Source organism: Heterocephalus glaber, unplaced genomic scaffold (assembly GCF_053883595.1).
Source record: "Heterocephalus glaber isolate CG9 unplaced genomic scaffold, H.glaber_assembly_v1.0 deba00001472, whole genome shotgun sequence".
Lineage (NCBI taxonomy): Eukaryota > Metazoa > Chordata > Mammalia > Rodentia > Bathyergidae > Heterocephalus > Heterocephalus glaber.
The window spans coordinates 57,627,826-57,653,572 of NW_028258315.1; the positions used below are offsets into that span (position 1 = coordinate 57,627,826).

Genomic DNA, 25,747 nt, shown 5'->3' on the forward strand with positions numbered 1-25,747 from the left:
AAAATTTACTGTATATTTGGATCACACCTCATAGTTCTAACTCAGAATGTCTTTCCAACAAAGTCAGAAAGTAGTATGGCTTGAATTCATGTTGTAATTCATGATTCTAGTTGTTAATCTGATTATTAAATCCAGAAATTAACTCTTCCTTGTGTGGTGGTCTTTAAAACAAAATACTTAGTTTACTTTGTGTTATCCATGAATTTTAGAAAACACTGTAGAAAGAAAAGAATTTTTTTTTAACTCCAGGAAGGTTAAGCATTTGGTGGATGAATAATTTTAAGCATCAGTACTCTGGAGTCTTGAATTTGTCATTTTCTGCAGTATGAACCAACCACAAGAAAGAAAGTTTAAAGGTTGTTGTTTGTCTTACTTATTGTTGCTATTTAGTTACATCCAAATCCAGCCATCAATTCTCATTTTGAGTTCTAATTGCCTCTGAGAGTTCTATGCACAGAACAATAGCTAGAGTGACTCTTCAGAACAGAAGTCATAAATATAGGTTCTTCTTGATCTTGATGAATTAAAACCAAAGGGAGGTAGACAGTTTGTTTTTGCAAAAAGCCATCTGTTTTTTGTGTACAGCATTTATATTCAAATTTAAGGACATTGATCAACTAAAAAGCATCAGAATTCATAACACAGTAAACACGAATACTGAGAAGACATACACTTTGAGAAAACCAAAGAGTTAATGAGGTTTTGAACCTCTTTAGTTTAATCTCCTGTAGTCCCAATGAGACCTCTCTGGTGTGGTACAGTGCATGACTTCTTTTGCATTGATTCTTGCTATTTCCAAGCTCAGAACACTAATCAACAATAAATACTAAATGAATTAGCATCTATCAGCATAGCAGCTGTACTACTATGAACTTTTAGTTAAGGAACCTTTTCTGGTTCATGGTTAGTAGTCCAGTAATTTCCCAATAACAAAACTCTATTCTGGATCCCTGCATGTTGCATAAAGTGATCAACATTTCTATTGAAGACAAATGTCAATCAGCAGTGTGAGCCAAGGGGCTGGAGGTGTAGCTCAGTGGTAGTGCATGTGCTTAGCATGTACAAGACCATGGGTTCAGTACCCAGAGCCAAAGGGGAAAATAGATGAAAACGTGGCCAATTTCAAATGGCCATGGGATAGATGCCAACCCCTTGTTGATACCCCCGATTGTTAGAAGGTAAGGAGACAAATATTTCTAAGGATTTGAGCCTAGACATTTGACTCTGCACCCATAATTTGGCATGTAAGCTTCAAGCTAGAGCCTTCCCTGAGGCAGTAAGTTCATTACATTTGCAGGGAGTCCCACCAAAAGCACTTGTACCCCATGGCAGGAATTCTTCGGATTCTTTCTGCATTTAAATATCTTCAGTTGACTATACATAATCAGGAGTGCAAATTACTGTCTTCTGCCCGTTGACTTGTTCTCTGGATTGACTTGTGCGTGGACATGACATGTTCAGCTAAATGAAGACAGGCAGAGTAGTACAGTAGACAGTTCTTTAACTTAAACACTCTTAGACATCAATCTTCTCATCTGTTAAACAAGTATGATAATAGTACCTATTTGTTAGGAATAAATGACATAATCCAGGTAAAGCAATTAACAGCTCTAAGGGACTTTGTTATTACAATCATTATTATTCCCTCAACCTCCTTTGTTTATTATATCTTGTAACACAGAATATATGCTTGGTGGATGAATAAAATGAATGATGCATTAAAATTCAAATCAAAATCGTAAAATAATTATACAGATATTTAAAGTAGAATTAGGTGGCATCTTTGCAATATAATAAAATATACTTATGTAATTTTAGCCTGAGATTATCTGTTTCAGTTTTCATTTTATAGATGAGAAAAATGTAAATTCAGAAACTTCATATAACATAATGGAGCTATTGCTAGAATTTTGCTTAGAATAAGATTTACTTTCCCTCAACCAAAAGCAAAATCTTAGTCTGTAGCTATTCCTGAAGGTTCAGTGAATCAATAGCTTTTTATTATGTAGCTTACAATAGCTTCAGGCTTCAAAATAAGGGAATTTCTGTCCCATTACCTCTTAGCTGGCAGTATCTGTTGTTCGTGTCTCATTTTGTAGCTATCACTCATTCAGTAGTGACTAAAAGCACATCAATCTACCTATCATGGTTTTTTTCTATATTGAAAAAAACAGCAAAAGTATATCCTACTACTAGATTATAACCTATTTAACACAGAGACTTCTCTTTACAACAACCCCAGTTGTTTGCCCTCCATAGTTATATAAAAGGGAAGAAAAGCTTATAAATACTCTTGTTATAGAAGAAATTTTAGTGAAGATTGTCAAGAAGTAGGGCCCATCAATAAATGATTGGGGTTATGGGTGGGAGGTGATGGATTTGATCACTACAAAATCTATGCATGTGCTGAACCTCACTACATACGTATGAACAATCATTATTTGTCAATTAAAATCAAAATGTCACCTATTAAATATAATTTCAAAATTTCTAGGTAAGATTCTCTTAGTATGTACCTCATAGCTGAAACACAACCCTATGAATATGAAAGAGAATTGATCAATCTTCTTTTATCTTGCTTGGTTTTAATTTGTCTTATTTGTACTTTTGTGTTCAAGTTTACTACATAAAAATTTCTGGAGTATGACTAAATTCAGAATGTCAGTCTTTAGGTACTTATATGGCTTTTATATTAAATTCAAAACTTTTATTACAATTGTACTCTGACACCATTTATGAAATTATGTTGCACTGAACAATAAGAAACTACATATATGTAAATGTAGTTTTGGAGTTTATAACTCATCTCAACTAAATAAGCCTATTTCATCCCCACTTAGAGCTGTAATGTAAAGGATGAATTTGAAAATTAATTGTTAGTCCTAGAGCCGGGGCTTTAGCTCAGTGGTTCCGCTGCCTGCCTCACAAGGGAAAGGACCCGAGTTTGGTCCCTGGTACCAAAAAAAAACCCCAGCTAATTGATAGTCTTTATTTTTGAAAAGTAGTATATCATTTTGTCAGTGATGTTCATTACAGCATGGTATTTATAATAAAATTTGCTAAAATGCCTGCTAATTTCAAAGTAATTAAAACTGCAAATTTAATAGCACATTATGCAGATTGTAAAACTATCTTGACAAAAATATAAACATATCTATATTATATTAAGTAGAGGCAAAAAGAGCCTTGTATGTGTACCATAAGATGCAAAGCAAAACTAAAAAGCTATGAGCCAAAAGACTGAGGGAAACTATTCCAAAATGAAAACAGGGTTTCATCCAGGTAAGGCTTTGTCTGTTTGGCTTGGGTTTTGTTTAGGTTTTAGTATAGGTGGTGGTTGTTATTCCTTCTTTGAATTTTCCTGAATTTTCTAAATTTCCTATGCATCTCACTTTTATAGCAGAAAAAAAATTCCCAACAAACTTAAAGTTAGCATGAATTTTTCCTATTTGTACTCAGCTAAGATTTCATGAAACTAGAGAGATATGAAACCTTTCTTTAAAGACCAATTCTGAGCAGGCTGCAGGAGGTAGGACCTTCACTGTGCATCTTTAGTGGTCTAATTTCAGTGTTCCCTGCTGAGTTCTGTTCCTTTGGAAAGGTTTGCACAAAGAGCAGTTTCATCTTTTCATATTGAGAATGACTTCCCATCTTGAATCTGAGCTTCACAGATAACTGAGGTTTTTTTGGTTACAGTATAAGAAGAAACAAAGCAAAACTACTTACATTTTGGTCTTAGATTCTATAGTTTATTTCTCCACAAGCTCACAGCTTTGTCGACAACTTTGATTTTGTTTTAACACTCCAGATCCAACAAGGGTAATGGTTCCTCCTTCCAGTATGGATGTCACTGTCGGAGAAAGCATTGTTCTGCCATGTCAGGTGACACATGATCACTCGTTAGACATTGTGTTTACATGGTCATTTAATGAACATCTGATAGACTTTGACAAGGATGGGGACCACTTCGAAAGAGTTGGAGGGGTAAGTATTAATGTCATGCTATCCATATGAAAAAGTATGCAAACAAACTTTAGAAACTGACTCAGACTAACTAGTTTAGATTAACTTGAAAAAAATAAAACTACTGTTATAAAATAGTAATTTTGTCCAAGCACCTTATTTTGCAAAACTCTTGATTAATTCCTGTTTCATTTTTTGCATAATAAACAAGACACCATTTATTGAGTAACTGTATATAGCAAGCCCGGTCTATAATTTTATAACAATCCCATGAGTTAGTTACTCCTTTCTGTGTATGGATCAAGAAACTAAAGTTTACAGGAGTTCTATGACATAATTTTCCTCCAGTCTTTTTAAACTTCAGCACTCAACTTAAAACTTGAAAGTCCAAGTTCTCTGCCCATACCATACAATATACCACAGAACTTTATTAAGAAAATAGCTTAAGGATAACTTCATTATATGTTTAGGTCATTAATTGGACTCCTTTTGGTACTTATAGAAGACTCATCATTATAACTTGTTTTTTGTTTTGTTTTTTTTTTTGGTATCAGGAATCAAACTCAGGACCTTGCGTTTGCGAGGCAGGCGGTGGCACCACTGAACTAAATGCCCCGGCCCTCATCATTATAACTTTAGCACTTACTTTCTTGATTCTGGAAGTCTGCTGAGGTTATTTATTATCTCCAGATAATTTGAATCCAAATGCTTGAAATTTTGAAATGTTTTCCTTTCTATAAGAATATATATTGTCATTAAACATATTATAAGGAAAGGTTAAATCTGGGGAAAATTTGGATGTATTGGATACATTAGAATTATTCTCAAAACATTTTTCTGCCATAATATAGCCCTATATTTTCTTTGGTAAAAGAGATTCTCTCAGACAGCCCTTCCCTTGAACAGAGATAACCAAAAGACAACAGAATCTGAAAATGGGATTCTAGTTTTAAAGGTTCTCCCACCCTCTACATTGCCATAAGAATATTATTTGCTCATCTCATCTTACCTCTGTTGGCTTGAATATACAGTAAATGGCATACAAAACCATCCATATGATATTCTAGGGGTGTATTTTCCACCGAAATATGGTGCTAGTTCTGTTTATTACACACACACTAACTTTCTCAAGCAGAGTTTCAGCTACAGAATACTCAAAATGATTTGAACAACTATTTCTCAATTTTCCCAAGGAACAGTATCCAACTGATATCATTGTACATACAAAGTAGAAAAGTTAATTCATTATATCAGTGATGTTTTAGTTTATTAGGGATTCTCTTTTGGAACCCTAGTTGAAAAAGGCTGGATAACATTACAAATAGTAACTATTCTGGACCTCATTCCTTCATTTGGTTCAACTTAATAACTTTGGCTAATTGAGAGAGATTTTAGATACTTCACAAGGGCACTGAGGATATTAAATACCTTGAGGTCTAAAAATATATGTAGCCCCATGCCTACCAAAAGACAAATTACTTAATACGTTTTAAAGTTTGTATTACATGAAGGCAAGATAACATTGAGTATAATAACACATTATATGTTGAGAAAATTCTCAAGCAGATTGACAGTTTTTACATTAAACTTAAATTCTTAAATAGGAAAGATATTAAAAACAGTATCTCCCAGAATGTCATAGACACCAATGAATAAGAATAGGTGCCTAAAGATCAAAATGGATGTGCTACCAATCAGACATATGTGGTCGCTATGCAGTACCCACGCTGAGGCCCAGAGAGAGACATGATAATGGGACCAAGCACTGATGGCCATGCTGCTGGCCTATGGGAAATGTCTCTCTCCTCTTTGAAACCGGCACCATCACCAGTCAATTATTGCTGAAATAAGTGCAAAATTAAGGATAGCACTATAGCTAGTGAGATCTAAATTTAATAGCCACAGGATCAATAACGTCTGCAGTGTTGGGATTTGACAATAAAAGAGGTAAACCTGTACCATTCTAAAGTCCATCTCATTTCAGTGTCTGTTTCCTACTCAGAATAATGAAAATGATGCTTGTTAGATTTAGCCTATTGAGATTCTAGAAAATTTATTATTTCATTGTCCTTTAATATTCTCAAATTCTCTTTGGAACAGAACAGACCACAGTTTGTTTCCAAGGGAATCTCCTTTGTGAGACTTTTACCTTAATCTTGACTGTATTTTTTAATTTGTTTATTTTAAAGATGCAAATCTAGTCAAAATTTGAGAGTAAATGGGGCAAGCTTTAAATCACAAAATCATGAGTGTTAGTAGGTTGCTGTGCTCTGAAATATTCAAGATACGACAAGTTTCTTTGACATTGAAGGCTTTGGTGAAAAAAAAATGAATTATCAAGGTAGAGTAGGCATTTTCCTAATGCTAATATGGCTTTACCTTAAAATCAGTATGGCTTCCCACCTTCCTTACACACATTCTCTTGTGAGGGTCACTTTTTATTTAAATCTCTGCTTAAAGTTCTGACAAGTGACATGTCTTATAAAAAAAGATTAATAATAATATCTATCGTGATGAGGATGATAATTCCCTTTATTTGCAAGGTGCCTAATCATTTATCAGTCATCTTCTTGTTACCTGTTAGCTCCTTCATCTTCACAAATTCCCTATGAAATAGGTTAGCAATTATTCTCATTGTGCTAAGCAATTATAAGACATAATCAGCAAATAGTAGAAACTGGATGAGAATATAAATGTTATAAATAAAAACTTTCAGATAAAAAATATCACAAGTCTCCTTGAATTAGATTTAAGGTCTTTGACATGATTATTTCTCAAAGAAAATTGATCATAATCATCAATAATACCAGTTTAAATTTACTCTCTGCTTCACAGTCTGTAAAAGGATTTCACACAGACATACAGTCTCATTTGATTCTCACAACATAGCACAGTTGGCAAGGCATCCTTCTTTCAAAGGTCAATAAACTAAGGCCCAGACAGATTAAGAGACTTAGAGGAAATCACAAGGCAGAAATCAGCACAAGACAACTAAGTATCAAAACTGCAGCTCTCCATTTACTATATATTTTTGCCTGTCTTCCAATCCCACTTATTGCAATTGGCAGTTCCATCTCTTCCATTTTCCTTGCTGAATATGAATGTGATGGCTTCTATTGAAACAAAGAAAACCCTACATCCATTGGTTTCACACAGGATATGATCTTTCTGGAGAGTAGTGTAGAATCATTGTGAAGAACTAGAACTGGAGCTGACTGGGAACTAAGCTTGCCTTTTACTAGCTAGCTAAGTGACTTGACACTATCCACCTAACCTTAGAGTTCCCTCATCTGCAAAACTGTATTTACTGAGTTAATGTAACCAAAGCATCTAGAACAATGATGGTGAACCTTATAGTGTTTTTAATCGTAACAAATAGCTTGCTGCAGCATGCTTCCCATCGGTTGGCCACCACTGACCTAGAAGGTGCCTGCCATTTGCAAAGTATGGTTAAGCATCATCCATTATTGCCATTTGGAGGAATAGTTAACAGCAAGGTCTATTTCATTGTACCATATAGTTTGGAATATGAAAACCTGAAAGGGCCAATATACCCCAAATTATCTTATCACCCTTTAGGATTTAGAAAAAAGAACAGCATTCCAAATATGGCCCTTTAGGTGGCTGTATGCTTGAACAGCTGTTCTCTAAGCTTTTGATTAACAGGGCTATGAAACCACATTCCAAGGTGTAGCAGAGTTCTTCAGTTAAATGCCACCTTTGTGATAGCCTGTGGAGGGTTCTCTTCATATTTATTAAAAGTACTGTGCTGGGCCAGGTATGTAGCTCACTGGCACCATGCCTGCCTGGCAAAGGTAAGGTCCGGGGTTTGATCCCCAGTACCAAAAAAAAAAAAGTACTGTGTTAGCGGACTGTGTAGAAATATTTCTGGGGCACATAGACATTCATACTGGAATGTAATTAGTCCTATTCATCTACTAATCAAACATGCATTTGGCATTTGGAAAACAAATTATCACTTTTCCACACTAGGTGATGCAAGATTTCCTTGGAGAGTCTGGTCTTCATAATCCTTTAATTCAAACCTGGAGCAATCAAAATTCTGGCAGCAAAACAGAGTTGTGCAAGAAAATGTAGATGCCTCCAAATGTGGACTTGCTTTCCCTTTCCAAATACAGAGCTCCAAAGTATTAGATGCCAACACAGGCTATAGGCAGAGACCATGTCTAAAGAAACCCATGAGACTAGATCAAGAGCCATCTTGTGCAAATTTAAGTGCATTCAACAAGGCTAGCAGACATCTCCAGAGATCCAGAGATGCCAGACACCACAGGTCTTATTGCAGGTACATTCTGAAAATGTTAGTGTTCTTATCTCTCAGGTAGGCTCACATATTTTTAATAGGCCATGGCTTGCATCACTAATGTTTTCATCAGCCATTGCAAAATAAATCCATTAGTCACAGTATTCTTTGTGTGATAATATTTGGAGCTCATTAAAAAGTAATTGTAGCCACTTTCCCCTACTTTATCAGCAGGATTCAGCTGGTGATTTGATGATCCGAAACATCCAACTGAAGCATGCTGGGAAATACATCTGCATGGTCCAGACAAGTGTGGACAGATTATCTGCTGCTGCAGACCTGATTGTAAGAGGTATTGGAATTTGTTCTTTGTCCTTAAAATATTTTCGTGATATCCATTCTAGCACAGAGCTCTAAAACCTCAGTAGTTTAGAATTCTGGAAAAAAGCCAGGAGCTAAACATCATAAATGGTGGTTAACAGCCCACAGAAGTTTCATGTACAAGTATTTCTCACTGGAATTGATATGACTTTCTAGAATAGCTTTAGATTAACAAAAGTTACAAAACTCAAAAAGTGATGTAACAGTGCCCTTTTGTGTTTTATCTGGGCTAAACCACATTCATGTTTTAGGGTAGTGGTTTAACAATGGCATAAGTAAATTCATCATTAGTTTTTTCCCAGCTTCATTTTTTTCCCCAAAGGCTAATAGGGCTGTCCAGGTTGTAAAAGTATGGCTTTGGAGGGAAGCACCTCTTGACTGCCTAAGATGTAGTCAATAGTGCTGGGAGTGATGTGAAAACTAGTTTTTATGAGACTCTCTCAAATCCGTTTTACCAACCTGACCTAAGGTGGACCTAAAAGTCTGACCAACCCAGCTGAGCACCTCCCAAGCCTCCTCAAGCCAATTTGAAAAGAAACTGTAAGTGGACCTTTAAGAAATACTTTGAAATGAAAATTAAAAGTTAGCCGACCAATACACATATCAGAAATAAACCTACACATGCTTAAGTGTTTGCAAACTATTAAAAATAAGGCTGAGCTTAGAGTGTAGCTCAGAGTGTAGCTCAATAAATTTGCCTAGTATACACAAGGTCTTGGACTCAATTCACAGTACTGCAAAAAATTTTTTTAATTAAAAATTAAATTGAAGGTTCGGGGATTTAGCTCAGTGGTTTCGCTGCCTGCTGCGCAAGCGCAAGGACCCAAGTTTGACCCCCGGTACCAAAAAAATAAAAAATAAAAATGAAGTCAATACACAGTATCAGAATAACCTCTTGGCTCATACCTGCTTAATCAGAATCCCTAACTACTGGTGATGAAGTATGTTTGGCCTGCTGGCTGAGCCCGTGGCAAACTTTCAGTGCTAGAAAGTAAAAATCCAGGTTATCAGAACTGGAGGCATGGTAAATCTTAGTGCGTAGGAAACCAAGTATTACCTGAAGCAACAAAAAGCGGTGCTATGTGCTCCATGCAGAATGTGAGAAGGGAAAATGTGTAGGTATTAGTGACTTAAATTAATTGTCAAGAGAGGTTAAAGAAAAATAGCATTTATTTCATATTCATATATTCATTCATTTAATTTATATATTTTGGTTATCTTTAAATTCCTTTCAGTCATGGTGCAGATAAGGATGAATTATAAGGAAAAAAACTTTCAACTCAGGTATAGCTACACACAGAATAACTTAAAGAAATGTATTTCTATTTTTGAAAATGTACCAGAGCTAGACTGTCCTTCCCTTGGGAACAAAAGAATTCTGTTACTGAAAATGTATCCTTTATTTAATTAGGATAATGTTCAGATCAGCAGTTTAAACACCAATAAATTAGACTAATAAATATTTAAATCAGTAATACTTGAAGTTCTTAAATGATATCGTATACTTCATTTCACAGAAAATAACATCAAATACCAAAAGGAATTTGCAAACTTAGTCTAAAAGAAAATCTAGTCTAATCAGTTAATAAGACCAATAAATTAATATGCCTTTTAAAGTATAATCTCCTGTTTTATTGCCTAATGCTTTGCCCTTGCAGCTTTTCTGAATGTTACAGAAGGGAAGCAGAAATGTATTTCACTTCCCTGTAAGAAGTTTGTATGTTGGAAACTGATTCTGGCTCCTAAAGTTCTCTGATGTCTGCTTTAGAATCTGTAGCACTAATGGCAGCTACAAAGCCAGACTGCTTTTCCCTGAGCAAGGAATGGATGCTGGCATCAAACCTCTGCCATTGCTTACAAGAAAAACCTCTGTGGGCCCCTGACCATGTTATCGTTTTGCCCAGAGGACAAGCATTTGCACATTTTGTCATTTTGAAAGAGGGGCCCAACTTCTCTAAAATAGTTAGTAAACATTCTGTAAGGTCACAGCTACCCATTGGTGGGGGGAGGTGGCAGGAAGACAAAGAGGAATAAACAAAGCTAGGAAAATACCATCTTCTCTCCAAAGACCCAGTTCACACCACCCATTTGTTTCCTGTTGCCAACAGAGGGCTCTGATACTTCCTAGTAGCTTAATTCTTTGAGGAGTTCAGAGGGAACACTTTTCTATTTGTGGTGCTTAGATTCTAAAACCCATCAAAGCAGCACATGTAAAGAGAAAAGGATGGAAATGCTATAATGAGAAAGCTGGTCAGAAAAAAAAAAAAGAAGAAGAAAGAAAAGTGTATTTTCTTCTGAACTTTACCTGGTTAATAAGGAAGGATCCCAAAGACCAAAGATCACCTCAGCACTTCTAGGTGGTATGAGATTGACATGCTGAAATGTCACCATGGAAAATTAATCAGGTCCAAATACAGATTTCCAGACATTTCATTTAAGAGTGGGAGGGAGAAGATAAATTTAGTCTCACCTGGGGTCTATAAAAATAATTTTTTAAAAAGGAAAGAGAATGTAGGGCATCACATAAAGGGTAAAGGAGTGATTCCCAGAACAAAGCCTTTGAGAAATTGCCATTAACTTTTCAACAGTTCATGAGGAGAACCCCCCCCTGGGGGGGGGGGCTGTGACAGGGCCTGCTAGAATTTTGGGAGTAGACTAGATTACTGTTCGTCCTAGGAATATCTCCTCATGCCTATGTAATGGGCATGAGTTCGTCATCATATCCCCTCACAATCACCTTCTCCTAAAATGATATGCTGTGTTTAAAGTCATTTAATTACTTGGTCATAGATTTTTTACGTTAGAAACTAGGATAACTTGAGTTTTTGCTCTGGCCCTGTTGATATTTTCCCTTTGCTTGCTAACTGCTTTCCATCCCTCTATTTCTTTATGATTTCAAGTCTTCATTTAAGTCTGATTTCCCCCTACCTTTCAGTGGTTTAAGTACAAGGACAGAAACAATGAACATCAGGAAGATAAAAGTAGAAAAATGCAGATAGGACTTGCAGAAACTGTAAATGAGGATCTTTAGACTCCAGCCCAATTTTTAAATTGCTTTGAAAAGAGAGTGAGTCTCATGACTCTTGAGCACTTGTCATTTTCACAGCAGTTCCTTGCACATGAATGTGTGCTCCTACTGGATGTGGAGAGGTGTGGGGGTGTTGGTAATTACAGTGTAACAGAATGTGCAGAGCAATACTGTGACCCCCAACACCTTACATCTACTTCTGCTCAAGTTCACTTCCTCAGTAGTTGAAGTGACCCTTTCTAGCCGACTGTAATCTTTATAAAATGAGGAGCAATATCTATTATTTATCAGTACCATATCACCAGATAACACTACCAGATCCATAGTAGGAACCCAAAGTAATGATGAATGGAGAAATGAATCTGAGCCCTTATTATGCCCCAATATTCTCTCTTAACATTAAAACAAATATTCTATTGTTATCATTCACTTACCTTTTTTTTTTCTCCTATTATTCCATAAGACCCAGGAAGGAAAGGGAATGTTTCATTGGTCTCTGTAGTTTCAGAGCCCTGCAGAGTTCTGGCATGTAGAGGTATACAAAAAGAATCTTAAAAATGATAAATCTGTGAGTGGATGAATAGATGATTGAGTGGGCTAATACCTCATTTAAGTGAGTGGATCATTTGCTTGGACATTTGAGCTTTTACTTGGACATTTGCTGGTCCAGTTCTGAGGGTCTTGTTCTTTTCCAGGTCCGCCAGGTCCCCCAGAAGCTGTGACCATTGATGAAATCACAGACACCACTGCTCAGCTTTCCTGGAGACCTGGGCCTGACAACCATAGCCCCATCACCATGTATGTCATTCAAGCCAGGACTCCATTCTCCGTGGGCTGGCAAGCAGTCAGTACAGGTACCATATTGGATGGTTCTGGTGTCTCAGGAACTTCTAGAACTTAGCGTAATGGACAATGAAATGTGGCAGAAACCAAGGAACATCTAAGTAGACACAGCTATACCTGATACTCTCTGGCTGTGTCTCCCAGACTCAGCCAGTTGTACTACCATTTATTTAATATTTTTCCTCATATAGACTCAATTTGTTTGTTTTATTCATTCTAACCAATAATATCTGAAATGATGGGTCTGATGTATTGTGTTTTATCTTAACATATTTAAAACTATTTATGAAAAGAAAATGCATCAATCTGTGTATTACCTAAAACCATTTATGTACCACTGTGATACACTTTGTGAACCAGTGGATCATGCCAGCCTATAATCACAGGCTTTGTAAAGTTTATATGCAACTCTCCAGAAAGCAATATCTAAAAACTGTAGGGAGTCTTCTGACTTGCGGCCCCTTTTTTTTGGATAGATAAATGTGGGAATGAAGAAGTGTGAATTTTTTAAATCAATTTTACAGTTTCTATTGTGTTTTTATATTATCATTGTCAGCAGCAGCAACATTTTTATCTTCATTCTTTCATTTATTATATTTATGCTGTACTTCCTATTTTTTGAAAACTTCACAATCACTTCTTTTTTGGGTCTTAAAGAATTCTTATACTCCCTCTACCTCTGTTAATAGCTCATTTTTAAATTTAGATTTTATTTCAGGAAAAAAATTGGATGAACAGGTATTTCCTACAAGTAAGATACATATTCCTCCAATCCCCAAAGGCTGGCAGTGTGACTTTGATATTTTGAAGTAGAAATAAATGAAGTGATATATCTAATTTTATGTAATTTATGTAAATTGTATTGATTTTAACAACCTCAGCTTTTTTCATTTTCACGTATTGAAAATCAGAAATGGGTTTCTATGTTTCCTGCTGTAATCACTGATTTTCTGCTTAGTCAGAAGAGTATCTCAGAAAGAAAAATGAGAAAAATCTGTAAGATAGGGAGTGAATTCTCATCCTGACTCTACTACAGCACTCAGAAGTTCTCTGTACATCTTCATTTTCCACTTCTGCTAAATGGGTACAATAAAAATTACTTCAGAGTTAATATAAGAATTTTACCTTACATGATGGTTCTGAGAATTAAAAGTACGCGTGACACTATGTAGTACATGCAGGAAAAAATTTTTGGTGATAGCAGTAATGATTACAGTCAAACTTTGAGGCTTGAAGATTTTGTGTCATTTGTGATATCATTGGCTGATATCTGATTTGAGGTTTATAGTTTAATTTACAAAGTTCTGAGATTACCTCATTGTAAAACAACAGTTTGTGCAGCTTCCATCAGATGACCTACAGTGCCCTGAATAAGAAGAAGAGGAGGAGGAGATCATGAATAGAGGGATGGATGGATGGATGGATGGGTGGATGGATGAAATACCTTCCTATGTTTCTAACATGGTCTCTGCATTTGTTTTCTCGGAATCTTGTGAAACATTCTTACCTTTTGATGTCTTTCAGTCCCAGAACTCATTGATGGAAAGACATTCACAGCAACAGTGGTGGGTTTGAACCCTTGGGTTGAATATGAATTCCGCACTGTTGCAGCCAATGTGATTGGCATTGGGGAGCCCAGCCGACCCTCAGAGAAACGGAGGACAGAAGAAGCCCGTGAGTAACTTCTGGATACATGTGGTGGTTCCACCGGCTCCTATTCACTAGGAAGAGTTTCAAATGCTCCCTGCTCTTTAACCTGGAGAAAACTCTCTATTAGCACACCTTTCCTCTTAAATGTTTATAATGATGACAAATCAGGCTGGTAGAAGCTCAGATTAGCAGGCCATGAGTTTCAATTGAGAGCTGAGTCCTGTTCATTGGGTCTATTTGTATAGCAAAAGACACACTGAGTTTTGTTCTCTCAGAAGCCAACTCTTTCTTCACTGGTTCATATGCCACCATCTGTCTTAAAAGAATTATTAACCCCCCTCCACACACACACACACACAAACACACACACTTCAAATGAAATCATCTCACAGAAATCACTAATGGCAGAGAATTATTTCTTCAGAAATATTCACTAGGATTTTTTAGAGATATAAATCATTCCCAAAAGCTAGGATTTGAAACATTAAATGTACACAGAGAGAATAACCACATTCATCTAGGTCAGATTTCTCTCAGGTGAAGTGAGAGGCCTTCATTTGTGATCTGAGTAGGGGTCCTAGCACCGGTGAGACCCAAATGTTTTTTGAAAGACTAACAAATTCCCTTAGCAAATGAGTATCTGACTCTACTCTCAGAAAAAGAGAAAGAAAAAAAGAGGTCCATCACTGGCTTTAACTAAGGGTAGATACTCACTTGCCAGTTATATGCCCTAGCCAGACAACTTAAAATTCTGCCTGCAGTCTTTGGATTACATAACAACTTTTTTATTCCCCCCCAAAACTATAATTTAAGTCCATTCATCCATTCTGAGGAGGAAGCAAGCCTGATTTCCCCTCTTTTACAGAAAATACTGGGGATCAAAGAGGTTAAGCACAGTGAGCCAGGGGTCAACCTATGTCCATCACTTGCTTCGACACCCAGCTCAAAATTCACCTTCTTCTGAGAAGCCATTAGCCCAGCCCTCCTTCTTCGAGCAGCCTGCTTTTCCAGAACTGCACTGCACCTCTCCATTCTGTCTGTACCATAATCTGTTGTCGACATTGTTGTGTGATCAGTCTGAATATGCTCTTGCCCTCCAACTAGATTGTAAGCTCTGTACGGGCACAGTTTGTCCTGTCTTTCCTTTATGTACCACCACATGGTTAATAAACATCTAACCAAGTTTCAGGACCAACACCTTAGTCCTTTCGTCCTCCCTGGAGCTCACTGGTCTCCAGGAATGGAACCAAACATTTGATCATATATGCCAGAGAATGTGTGTACCTTGTCGAATGAATGCGAAACAGGTAATTAGTAGCAATTTCCTTGGTACGTTTTGCTTCCTCCAGTAGATGTGATGGGCCCCCAACCATGCTGTTTATGATCTCAAATTCAAAGGTGTATGTGCCTGAATACTTGCTGACACTGAGTCACCTCAGCCACACAGCTTTACTGGCCCCCTGTGGCATTGCCATCTGATATAACTTGTCTTTTTGTCTCCCATACAGTCCCCGAAGTCACTCCAGCTAACGTCAGTGGTGGTGGAGGCAGCAAATCTGAACTGGTTATAACCTGGGAGGTAAATGAATCATAGAACAAAAGGGACATACATTTGTCTAGACTATTTTATTATTTTCCACTGGGTTAAACATGGCCAGGAAATCACCTCCTCTGTTTTTAACAGCTAAAATCCATTTGAGCACAAACACTTCCTCTCTCATAGCTAATGGTGAGTAGGAAATGAAGGTGCTTGCCCATCAGTGTTCAAGGCAGCTTTTAATTTGATTCATCACAGGAATAACAATCATGAAAGGGAAGACAACACAAATTTTTAAAAAATAAAATAAAGACGGCTGGTTCAGAGAAAACCAGTTTTTCTTTTCTTTCTGAATTGCTGCATGGCCAATTGATTTAAAACATCTGCCAGCAGTCGATTCAGTGTACCAGCATGATTCCTGACAGCTGGCTTTGCTGTTGGATTATGAGGGTTTTTTTTTAAACAACCTGAAGGAAGGTTAGTCACCAATTTATTAAAAATTGATTTTGAGAGAGGATGTGGAAGCTTCGGAAAAGGTCCTTCATGTTTTTGAAAGATTCTAGACAATGACCCCAGAAATTAAAACCTTATATTCACCCAGGGCCCCTGCAGCTAAAGAAATCCCTCACCGGTTCCCCCTGAGCTCTTCCGTTCTGAGAGGGGAACTTTTGCTTGCGCCAAGATAGTCTTCATTCTTTCAATGAGATCTTTGTCTATCTGGCACTGAGGGAAGATAGGTGTTAGATGGTACATGCTGGAAGTGGGGTTTTAAATCAACTGTCTACTGTCTGTCATGGTTACTTCCACCCATTTCAGAGTTGGATCTTCACTCTCAGAACCAGGCTCTCCACTGCAGATTTTCCTTTAATTTTTTAAATGAAATCCTAATACTTCATGAATATCTAAAGTAGACTGAAGGCTAACCCTAAATTTAAGAGATGCTTGACAAATCCCAAAATAACATTGGGGATATAGACAAAAATGTCTTGAGGGGGGTACAGTTTTAGCATTTAGATCAAACACATGTGATTTCTGAGAACCATGTCCCTTCTTTCCCAGACGGTCCCCGAAGAATTACAGAATGGTAGGGGCTTTGGTTATGTGGTAGCCTTCCGACCATATGGCAAAATGATATGGATGTTGACAGTGCTGGCCTCAGCCGACGCCTCCAGATATGTGTTCAGAAATGAGAGTGTACGCCCCTTTTCTCCCTTTGAGGTTAAAGTTGGCGTCTTCAACAACAAAGGAGAAGGCCCTTTCAGTCCCACCACAGTGGTGTATTCTGCTGAAGAAGGTATGGTTTATGCTACCCAGATAGTTGACATTTCTTTCCATTCTCAAATGGTGTTCCTTTTATGATTTACAATCAATTTTGAATTTGGGGTATATATTCAATTTAGGATATAAAATACATTTAAATTGAAGGCATATCCTAATTTGAGAAAAGCATAATGTAAAATAAAATTGCTTCCTTATCTACTATCTATCTCTTGTATACAGTATTTTAAAAACACATAGCTACCCATTATTGATTTCATTGCTAAGGACCTGAGTGTGACAGATACAAGATTTTTATATCTCTGTTATTACTTTTAAGACTTATCTTTTATCCCTTTAAGTGAATATCAAAATAGAAATTTGCATTTCCTCTTAACACTTGTATTTTTAAACATAGTACTGTTCTTAGAACTTATTCTTGTGTAATAGAGAAAAGAATAAACATGAAGCAGTGTGACTGTACTCCTTGTCATCTTCTCTGTCATAATGTTTAAGGGTTTTGGCACATTATTACCACTTTTGTGCTATCTCTGCTGTCAGGATGCCTCTCATATATTCCTCATTAACCTTGTTGTGTGTTGTTTTAAAAATGATTTTTCAGAATGAGATGACACTAAAATATCTGAAAGTTGATATATTAGTTTGGAGTCAGTGAAGATGCAATAAATTCTTTTCCACCAACAGAGAAATCATCCCTTAGATTCAGCAGCCCTCTGTGACCTCTCTGTCTTCTTCTGTCTGCATCAATACACGCTATGTTTCAGCCATAGCCAAAAGATTTGCAGTTACCTAAACAAAATCTTCAGCCCCTTTGCTGTGCCTCAGTTTCTCTTATTCCCTGTCTTGTAAATTCCTGCTCCTCCCTCACACCTCAAATTAAACAACCAGGCCTTCTGTGATACCCCTCACTAGGAGGGTGCAGTAAGTGCTTCTTTTTCTCTTAGTTTATCAGGTATCATTTACAGTCATGGTATTTATAGTACTTTTACATTCCTCTATCATAAGTCTCATCCTAATGTATTGTAAATTTTTAATATCAGCTGCATATTCTCTCTGATGTGTTTTCTGAAGATGGGTCATTTGTTTTTCAACCGTCAGTCACCAGTGTCTAGCAACATTTAATAAATGCTGAATTAACACCTAAATAGAATTTTATAGTGTTATGAATGAACAGAGGTCTTTTTGTCCAACATTTCCTGGAATGTGATGTTCATTCCAGGGGGAGTGCAGAAGTTGACTACAAATGATATCAGATGAACCTTTAAAAATACAGAATAATATAAATCCAATAAAATATAGATAAAACTGTAAAAATGTATAACTATCCATTCAAATACAAGATTTCATGAATGTTATTTCTTACAACATGGCTAAACTAGGTTTTTCTTTAAGAAAGATGATCAAGATCCCAGGGTCCTAGGGCAGAGAAGGTGAGCCGGTCCCAGCACCCGGAAGGAAGCTCCCCACCTCTGTCCCAGGCTCCTAGGGCAGAGAAGCTCAGCTGGCCCCAGAACCCAGAAGGAAGCTTCCCTGCTGCCATCCCAAGCTCCTAGGGTGGAGAAGGTGAGCCCCATGGGCACCAGAAGCACCCCCTCCCATGGAAATGAGAAGACACATAAACAAGTCTCAAAAACAGACTTCTGGATCACCTACAGCAACCCCAAAGGGAAATGAGATGGAATAATCTGATACTCAACCACCTGGACTCTCTGAACTGGCAACAAAAGAGGATCTGGGAAAAATGAAATCAGAAATAATTACTCAGATAACAGCAAAGATTGTGCTCATGGTGCAAGACATGATTAATCAATCTAGAGAGGACACAGATAAAAAAATAGAGGATCTGAGGAACATGATGGAATCGCAACATAGGAAACAAATGGAATCCATAAAACAGATACAAACAGATTTCCAAGAGATTAAAAACTCCATCGAAAGTCTGGGCAGCAGAATGAACCAATGTGAGGATAGAATTTCAGATATAGAAGATAAGATTGCAATTAGTGAGGAGGAAAAGAAAAATTGCTTGAAAATTGTAAGGGAACATGAGAAATCAATCCAGCAGCTGCTAGATGATGCAAAGAAAAATAACATAAGACTGATTGGAGTCAATGAAGAAAGAGGAGAGAGTGCAGATGACTTAAAAATCTGTTCACAGAAGTGATGGCAGAAAACTTCCCAAGGAGGGGAAAAGAACTTGACATACAGATGAGTGAGGCATATAGGACTCCAGCTAGCCTTAATCAAAAAAAATCTACACATAGGCATATAATAGTGAGGATTCCAGAAATACAACAGAAGAACAAAATTCTACAAGCAGTGAGAGAAAAGAAACCAATCACATACAAAGGAAAGCCCATCAGAATCACAGCAGACTTCTCAATGCAAACCCTCAAGGCAAGAAGAGCTTGGAGTGATATTTCAAGCCCTAAAGGAAAACAGCTTCCAACCCAGATTGATGTACCCTGCAAAACTATCTTTCAAAATTGATGGAGAAATAAGATACTTTCATGATAAAGAACACCTCAGGAACTTCATGAATATCAAACTGGCACTCCAAAAAATTTTAGACAATACTCTAGGAAAAGACAATGAGGATCACAACCCCAGGAAACCCAGCAGAATGAATCCATTGGGTGTGACAAATGAAACGCAAAGGGGGATAATCCAACAAAGAGAAAAAGTCATGACAAGGCTTTTAAAACTTTTAACTTCATCTCCCTAATGAGTGTAGAATTCAATCTTATTATTGTACTGATTAGTATTTTTCTGATTCTAGAGTTGCACACCATTCCTTGTGCTGTACTGGCTATTTATCATCCTCTTACGTCTACATTTTAATTGGGTTGTCTATTAATGAGCTCTAAGAATTCTTTATATATTCTGGTCATAGGTTATATGAATTGTAAATATGGTCTGTTTAAGGACTATTTTTCATTTTAATGATATCATTTAAAGTTCTAAATTTTGATGGAATCTCATTTATCAATTTTTTTCTTTTATACATCATGTTTTTTGTATCCTAGGTAGTTCTTGCCTACCCTGAATTCATAAATATTTTCCCTTATAATTTCTTCTTAAAGTTTTATATGTTTAGGCTTTCTTATTTAGGTCCATAGATCCCTTCAAGTTATTTTCATGTATGGAAAAAAAGGGTTGAGGTTAATTTTTTATATATGGATGCCAGGTGTTCTAGTGCTGTTTGCTGAAAACACTATCTCTTCCTCAGCTCTTGAATTGAGTTTATATTCTATAAATTGCTAATGTTAAATAATCTTTCAAAACTCAGTGGACCATATATGTGTGGCTCTATTTCTAGATTCTCTGTTTTATTCAAATGATCTATATGTCTTTCCTTACACCAACACTGCCTTGATTACTGTAGCTTTAGAAGAAGTCTTACAATTAGGTACTAAATGTCTTCCAATGCTGTTCTTGTTTTTGTTTTTAACTTTTCTAGGTCCTTTGTACTCCTACATAACTTTTAAATTTCAAAATCCAATTCTTCATTTATAGCAAGTATACACAGACCTGAATTTTTATATATACCTTGTGTTTTCTAATCCTGCTAAATTCAAATACAAGTTCTAGGGGCTCCTAGAGATTTCTTAGTATTTTCTCTGTAGATGATCATTTCATCTACATATAAAGATTTTGCTTCTGCTGTGCCAATCCTATCCTAGTTGTGTCATTTTATTGTCAGACTATTTTGGTGGGGAGTAGGTTTCAAAGTTTAATGGACAGATAAAGAGTAAGCATATCTGCCCTTGTTCCCCACCTTAAGGAGAAAGCATTGTATCTTCTCCATTCATATAAGGCATTCTCGCTAGAAGTATGGAGTACATGTCTTTGATCTGTTGAGAAGTTTCTGCTCTACTTCTAGTCTCCTGATAGCTTTTACCATGAACAGCTGTGGAATTTAGTCCAATACTTTTTCTCCAACTAATGACAGGATCATATGGCTTTTGCCTTTCCTCTGTTAAAATGATGACTTTTGGGGGTGGATCTTCCAGTGCTGAACCAACACTGCCATCCCTATAACAAAACCACTTTCTACATACTGCCAGATCTGACTTCCAATAGTTTGTTTTGTTAAACAAATTTCTATCTATGTTCATACTTTTTTCTTCTATTATCTTTATCCAGTTTTAGGATTAGCACAATGTTGAGTTCCTAAAATGAGGGGAGAAGTGTTCCTTCTTTATTCTGCTTTAATTGTTTGATATAATTTATCAGTTAAAAAGTGTATGAGCCTGCTGTTGTCATGTAGGTAGGTTTTCAAGCTAGGAATATACTTTCTTTAATAGGTGCTATTCAAATTTTATATTTCCTCCAGAGTTAGTTTCATTAATTTGTCTTCTAAGGTACTTCTTAGAAGTTGTCAAATTTATTTCAAAACAGGTTTTTGTAATATGCTTTCTATATCCTTTTAAATTCTGTAAAATCTGTGGTAATGTCTCCTAGATCTTAATATTGTAATTTTAAAAATGTATAACTGATATTGTGTAACAGGAAGAAAAGGTCTAAAGGAGCAGGGGAAGTGGGAGGGGTAGGGGAAGGGAAAAAAGGGAAAGGAAAAAATATGAGAAGAGAAAAAAAATGGAAACAAGGTCTTTGCAAATAGGGAAGGGTGGAGAGGGTGAAGGGAGGGCAAGGGAAGGGGAAAGAAATAAGAACCAAGATACTCATGTAAAGGTACAAGATCCCAATGATGAATGTAACTGTATTTTATACCGAAAATGTACCAATAAACTTAATGGGAAAAAAAAGAAAGATGATCAAAAGGAAAATTTTATGTACAAATGGTACACAGCTCTGGCAGAAATCTGGTAAAAATAATTGAAATTTGGGAAACAATCAATTCAACCTGTCTTTTAGAGCTGGGGATGGTGAGACCAAGAGAGTGTAAATGACTTGCCCAAGATGATAGACCTTACAGCATGGAACTAAAATGCCATCCAGATATCTTGAATTCTAGTCAAGTCAGCTGACTGTCCTTTTTCCTCTTCTCTCTCATTTTCATAATCTAGTGACTAGAACTATTACCTATACTAAATGATAATTAAGAAAAATCTATGTTAAGGGAATTGCTGGCCTTGAAGACTTGGTGATTAAATTTAAGTAGTCTTGGGCTATTTCAATTCCATGTACCCCCGAATTTAGAACCCAAAGACTGAACAAGTCTCTTCACTACCACTACTGTCCAGATATTAATCATTGCTCTTCTGCAAAATGGAGGTTTGCCTCAGAATCATTAAAGGTGATTCTATAACCATAGGTTCTTTGCATCTTGTAATTCTGTATCTAGAAGCCCGTCCTGATCAGCTGATAGAGTAACAACTTTTTCCTTATTCATCTGCAGAACCTGCTAAACCACCAGCTAGCATCTTTGCAAGAAGTCTTTCTGCCACAGATATCGAGGTTTTCTGGGCCTCCCCACTAGGGAAGAATAGAGGACGGATACAAGGTTATGAGGTAGGCAAGATATATGTGCTCAGGTCCATGCCCCTTAGTGAAGCCTCTGGGAACACTTGGATGGGAAAAGACCTGCATTCTCATGTATAAACATCTGTTTTAGAGGCCTTCATGAGCACTAGTGGAAGTATTAGACACTGAACTGTGAGACTGCCCCTTGTCTGTGTTAAACTCAAGTAGTATTTTTCAAAATATATACAACTGGGCCAGGGATGTAGCTCTGCAGTGCCACACCTGCCTGGAAACTACAAGGTTCTAAGTTCTATTCCTGGTACAAAAAAAAAAAAAAAAAAAAAATATATATATATATATATATATACACACACACACACACACACACACACACATACATACAGGTATGAGCATGTATGAGAAGGTTTGAAAAATGAGCTTATATCTAATATACCCATCTTAAAATACAGATGAAAGAAAACAGAGAAATAACCAACAAAGGTTGTGCCAATTTACCACCTTACTAAGAAGCTAAGAAAAACAAAGTGGCCTTTCCTACTCTGCATATTTTCTTGGGACATGCTAATCTCTTTCTTCTGAATGTTCTGCTCATGGCTTGATGTAGAAAATTAACTCCATCATAAGAACATGCATAAAAATTATAAACTGATGACATTTGGAAATATTCCCAATGGATGTGACTTCTGAGGTCTTTCTTTTTATTTTCTCAGGTTAAATATTGGAGACATGATGACAAAGAAGAAAATGCTAGAAAAATACGAACAGTGGGAAATCAGACATCAACAAAAATCACCAATTTACAAGGCAGTGCACTGTATCACTTAGCAGTCAAGGCATATAATTCAGCTGGGACAGGCCCCTCCAGTGTAACGGTCAATGTCACAACTAGAAAGCCACGTAAGAACAAACTCACTTAGAAATATTTGGGGGACTCATCAAACATATCCCAAGTTCATTCCCAATCCCCACCTCCCAATGGTCATTTGCATACTAATTGGTATCCTTATGCGGTTTCAAATTCACCTTAACATTTTAACTGAACCTTTCAGAGTACCATGTCAAATTCATTGCCCTGGAGGACAGAAAGATAAATGTTTTTCTCCTCACTGGGAAAGGATACTTCTTTTAGCTATAAATGTTAGGTGACCAACTGAATCTTTTTCCATTTGCAGTGCTGTATCTTGTCAGATTTCAGTGACCTTGAAGACACATATTAGTTCAATAGCCCATTAAATTGCTTCCACTCTCAAATTCTAGTAAGGAGATATTCCTCAGAATCCATTGAGATTTAACAATCTGTGACTTTGTGTATCTTAATTTTTTTGTAGCACCAAGCCAACCCCCCGGAAACATCATATGGAATTCATCGGACTCCAAAATTATCCTGAATTGGGATCAAGTGAAGGCCCTGGATAATGAGTCAGAAGTAAAAGGATACAAAGTGGGTAACTTTTTTTTGCAAAGGCACTTAATCCTGCTGTTAGTGGGGTCAGTTCCCTTACATGGATCATATGACCCATGTTTTCACTTCCCCTAATGATGTTCTCCCACCTCTTGACAAATCTCTGCCTGAAAGTGATTTGGTTTAAATTATATAAATGCTCCATGACATCTGGCCACAATTTAGATAATCACTTGTGTCAGTCAGCTCTCCGTTACTGTGACAAATACCTGAGATTATCAGCTCATCAAAAGAAAACATTTGACTCACATTTTCAGAGGTCTCAGTTCATGGTCAATCTGCCATGTTCTGGGCCTGTGGCAAGGCAACACATCATGGCGGGGGGTATGTGAAGGAGCAAGCTACTGACTTCCAGGTGTTGAGAAGCAAAGTGTGAAAGAGACTGGGGTCCCATAGTCCCCTTTGAGGACATATACAGTGACCTACAACCTCTCATTAAGCTCCACCTCTTCAAGATTCCACCACTTCCCAATAGCAACACAGGCTAGGAACCAAGCCTTGATATGTGGGCCTTTGGGGAACAGTTGTCTGAGCCATAGCATCACCTAAAGTTCAGCCTTTGACATTGCCAGTGAAAAATGTTATGGATCCTGTACGGATCTTGTGCTTGGATGTCCAAAAAATCCTGAAGAACTACCTTTTTAGTATTTATTTTGTCAGCTTGGCTTTGTTCTTGCTTTACTTGTATTTTCATAATCAACAATAGTAACCTGCCAATATTACTAATAGTTAAGCATTTCTGCCTGTATATTTCCATAGCCAGGAAGCTTTATATACTATATATAGAGAAAAAGAAGCAAGATTTTCTTCAGAAAATTTATTTACCTAATTCTATTTAAATGCTGGCTTTTCTTTATTGAGAAAATGAAAAGAAAATGTTTGTAGTCTTATTGCCACACTAAAAGGAGTTTGAACTATGTTGGGCAGGTTTTAGCTTCCTATTGTCACCTAACAAACCATCCCCAAAATGAGCCAACATAACAACAGTGTATCATTTTCATGATTCCGAAATCTGAACTAAGCCAAAATGGGCAATCTCTAGGGCTGGGATGGCTAAGATGCTTCTTCAGTCACTGCAGGCTTCTCCCTTGGAAAGGTTAGAAAAGCTGGAGGCTGACTGACCAAGGATCATCCTCTCCATAAACCCTTTTCACATAAGTTACTTGAGAATCCTCACAGCATGGTAATCTCAAGGTGGTCAAGCTTGTGACATGGTTTCTGGCTTTGATGGAAGAGAATGCAAAAGCTGCCAGTCCTCTTAGAAGTAAGGATGAGCCAGTCATAGTGGTGCACATCTATGATCGCAACACTCTGGGAAGCTAAGGCAGGTGGAAGAATTGTAAGTTTGAGCCCAGCCTCAGCCACTTAGTGACTTAGAAAGACCTTGTCTCAAAATGAAAGGGAGGGAGGGAGGGAGGGAGAGAGAGAGAGGAAGAAAGAAAGAAAGGCAGACTGAGGATGTTGCTCAATGTGAAGGCTCTGAGTTTAATCCCAAGAAGAAAGGGAAGGGGAAGGGGGAAGAGAAGGGAGAGGAGGAGGGGGAGGAGCAGGAGGAGTAGGAGGAGAAGCAGCAGCTGAGGATGAAACTGGCTACTGTGAGGCCAGTTTAAATTTAAAGGGGGAGGGGGATGGATTCCCCATTCCCCAAAGATGTGAGGAGTGGGATGTGCATGCATGGTGAGAAGGACTGATGGTGGCCCTATTTGCAGACCAGAGAAGATTTTGAGAAGACTATGATCAGGAGTCTGACTCAAATCATCTGTGAGAAATGATTGTAGGAACTGAGGATATTTAGCTGGATTTAAAAACAAAAAAGGCCTCAGAGACACAATACTAACTTCAAATATCTGAAGGGCTATTTTAAGGAAGAACAAGTACAACTATTCCTCAAGT

General features: G+C 37.1%; 1 protein-coding gene across 11 annotated transcripts in view; it reads left to right on the forward strand.

Moving 5' to 3' along the window:
- Cntn4 (contactin 4) overlaps nucleotides 1-25,747 on the forward strand; it is a 955,384-nt gene that overhangs the window by 909,142 nt on the left and 20,495 nt on the right. For 8 of the 11 annotated variants that reach the window (XM_004854222.3, XM_087182030.1, XM_087182034.1 and 5 more), the window contains 9 exons: nucleotides 3,809-3,984; nucleotides 8,459-8,579; nucleotides 12,332-12,490; nucleotides 14,004-14,153; nucleotides 15,638-15,708; nucleotides 16,726-16,960; nucleotides 22,307-22,419; nucleotides 23,103-23,289; nucleotides 23,721-23,833. In XM_004854222.3, coding sequence (XP_004854279.2) covers nucleotides 3,809-3,984; nucleotides 8,459-8,579; nucleotides 12,332-12,490; nucleotides 14,004-14,153; nucleotides 15,638-15,708; nucleotides 16,726-16,960; nucleotides 22,307-22,419; nucleotides 23,103-23,289; nucleotides 23,721-23,833 — 1,325 coding nt within the window. Of the gene's footprint in view, nucleotides 1-3,808; nucleotides 3,985-8,458; nucleotides 8,580-12,331; nucleotides 12,491-14,003; nucleotides 14,154-14,994; nucleotides 15,313-15,637; nucleotides 15,709-16,725; nucleotides 16,961-22,306; nucleotides 22,420-23,102; nucleotides 23,290-23,720; nucleotides 23,834-25,747 lie in introns of those variants that run through there. The other 3 variants (XM_087182036.1, XM_087182038.1, XM_087182037.1) reach the window with 3 other exon arrangements.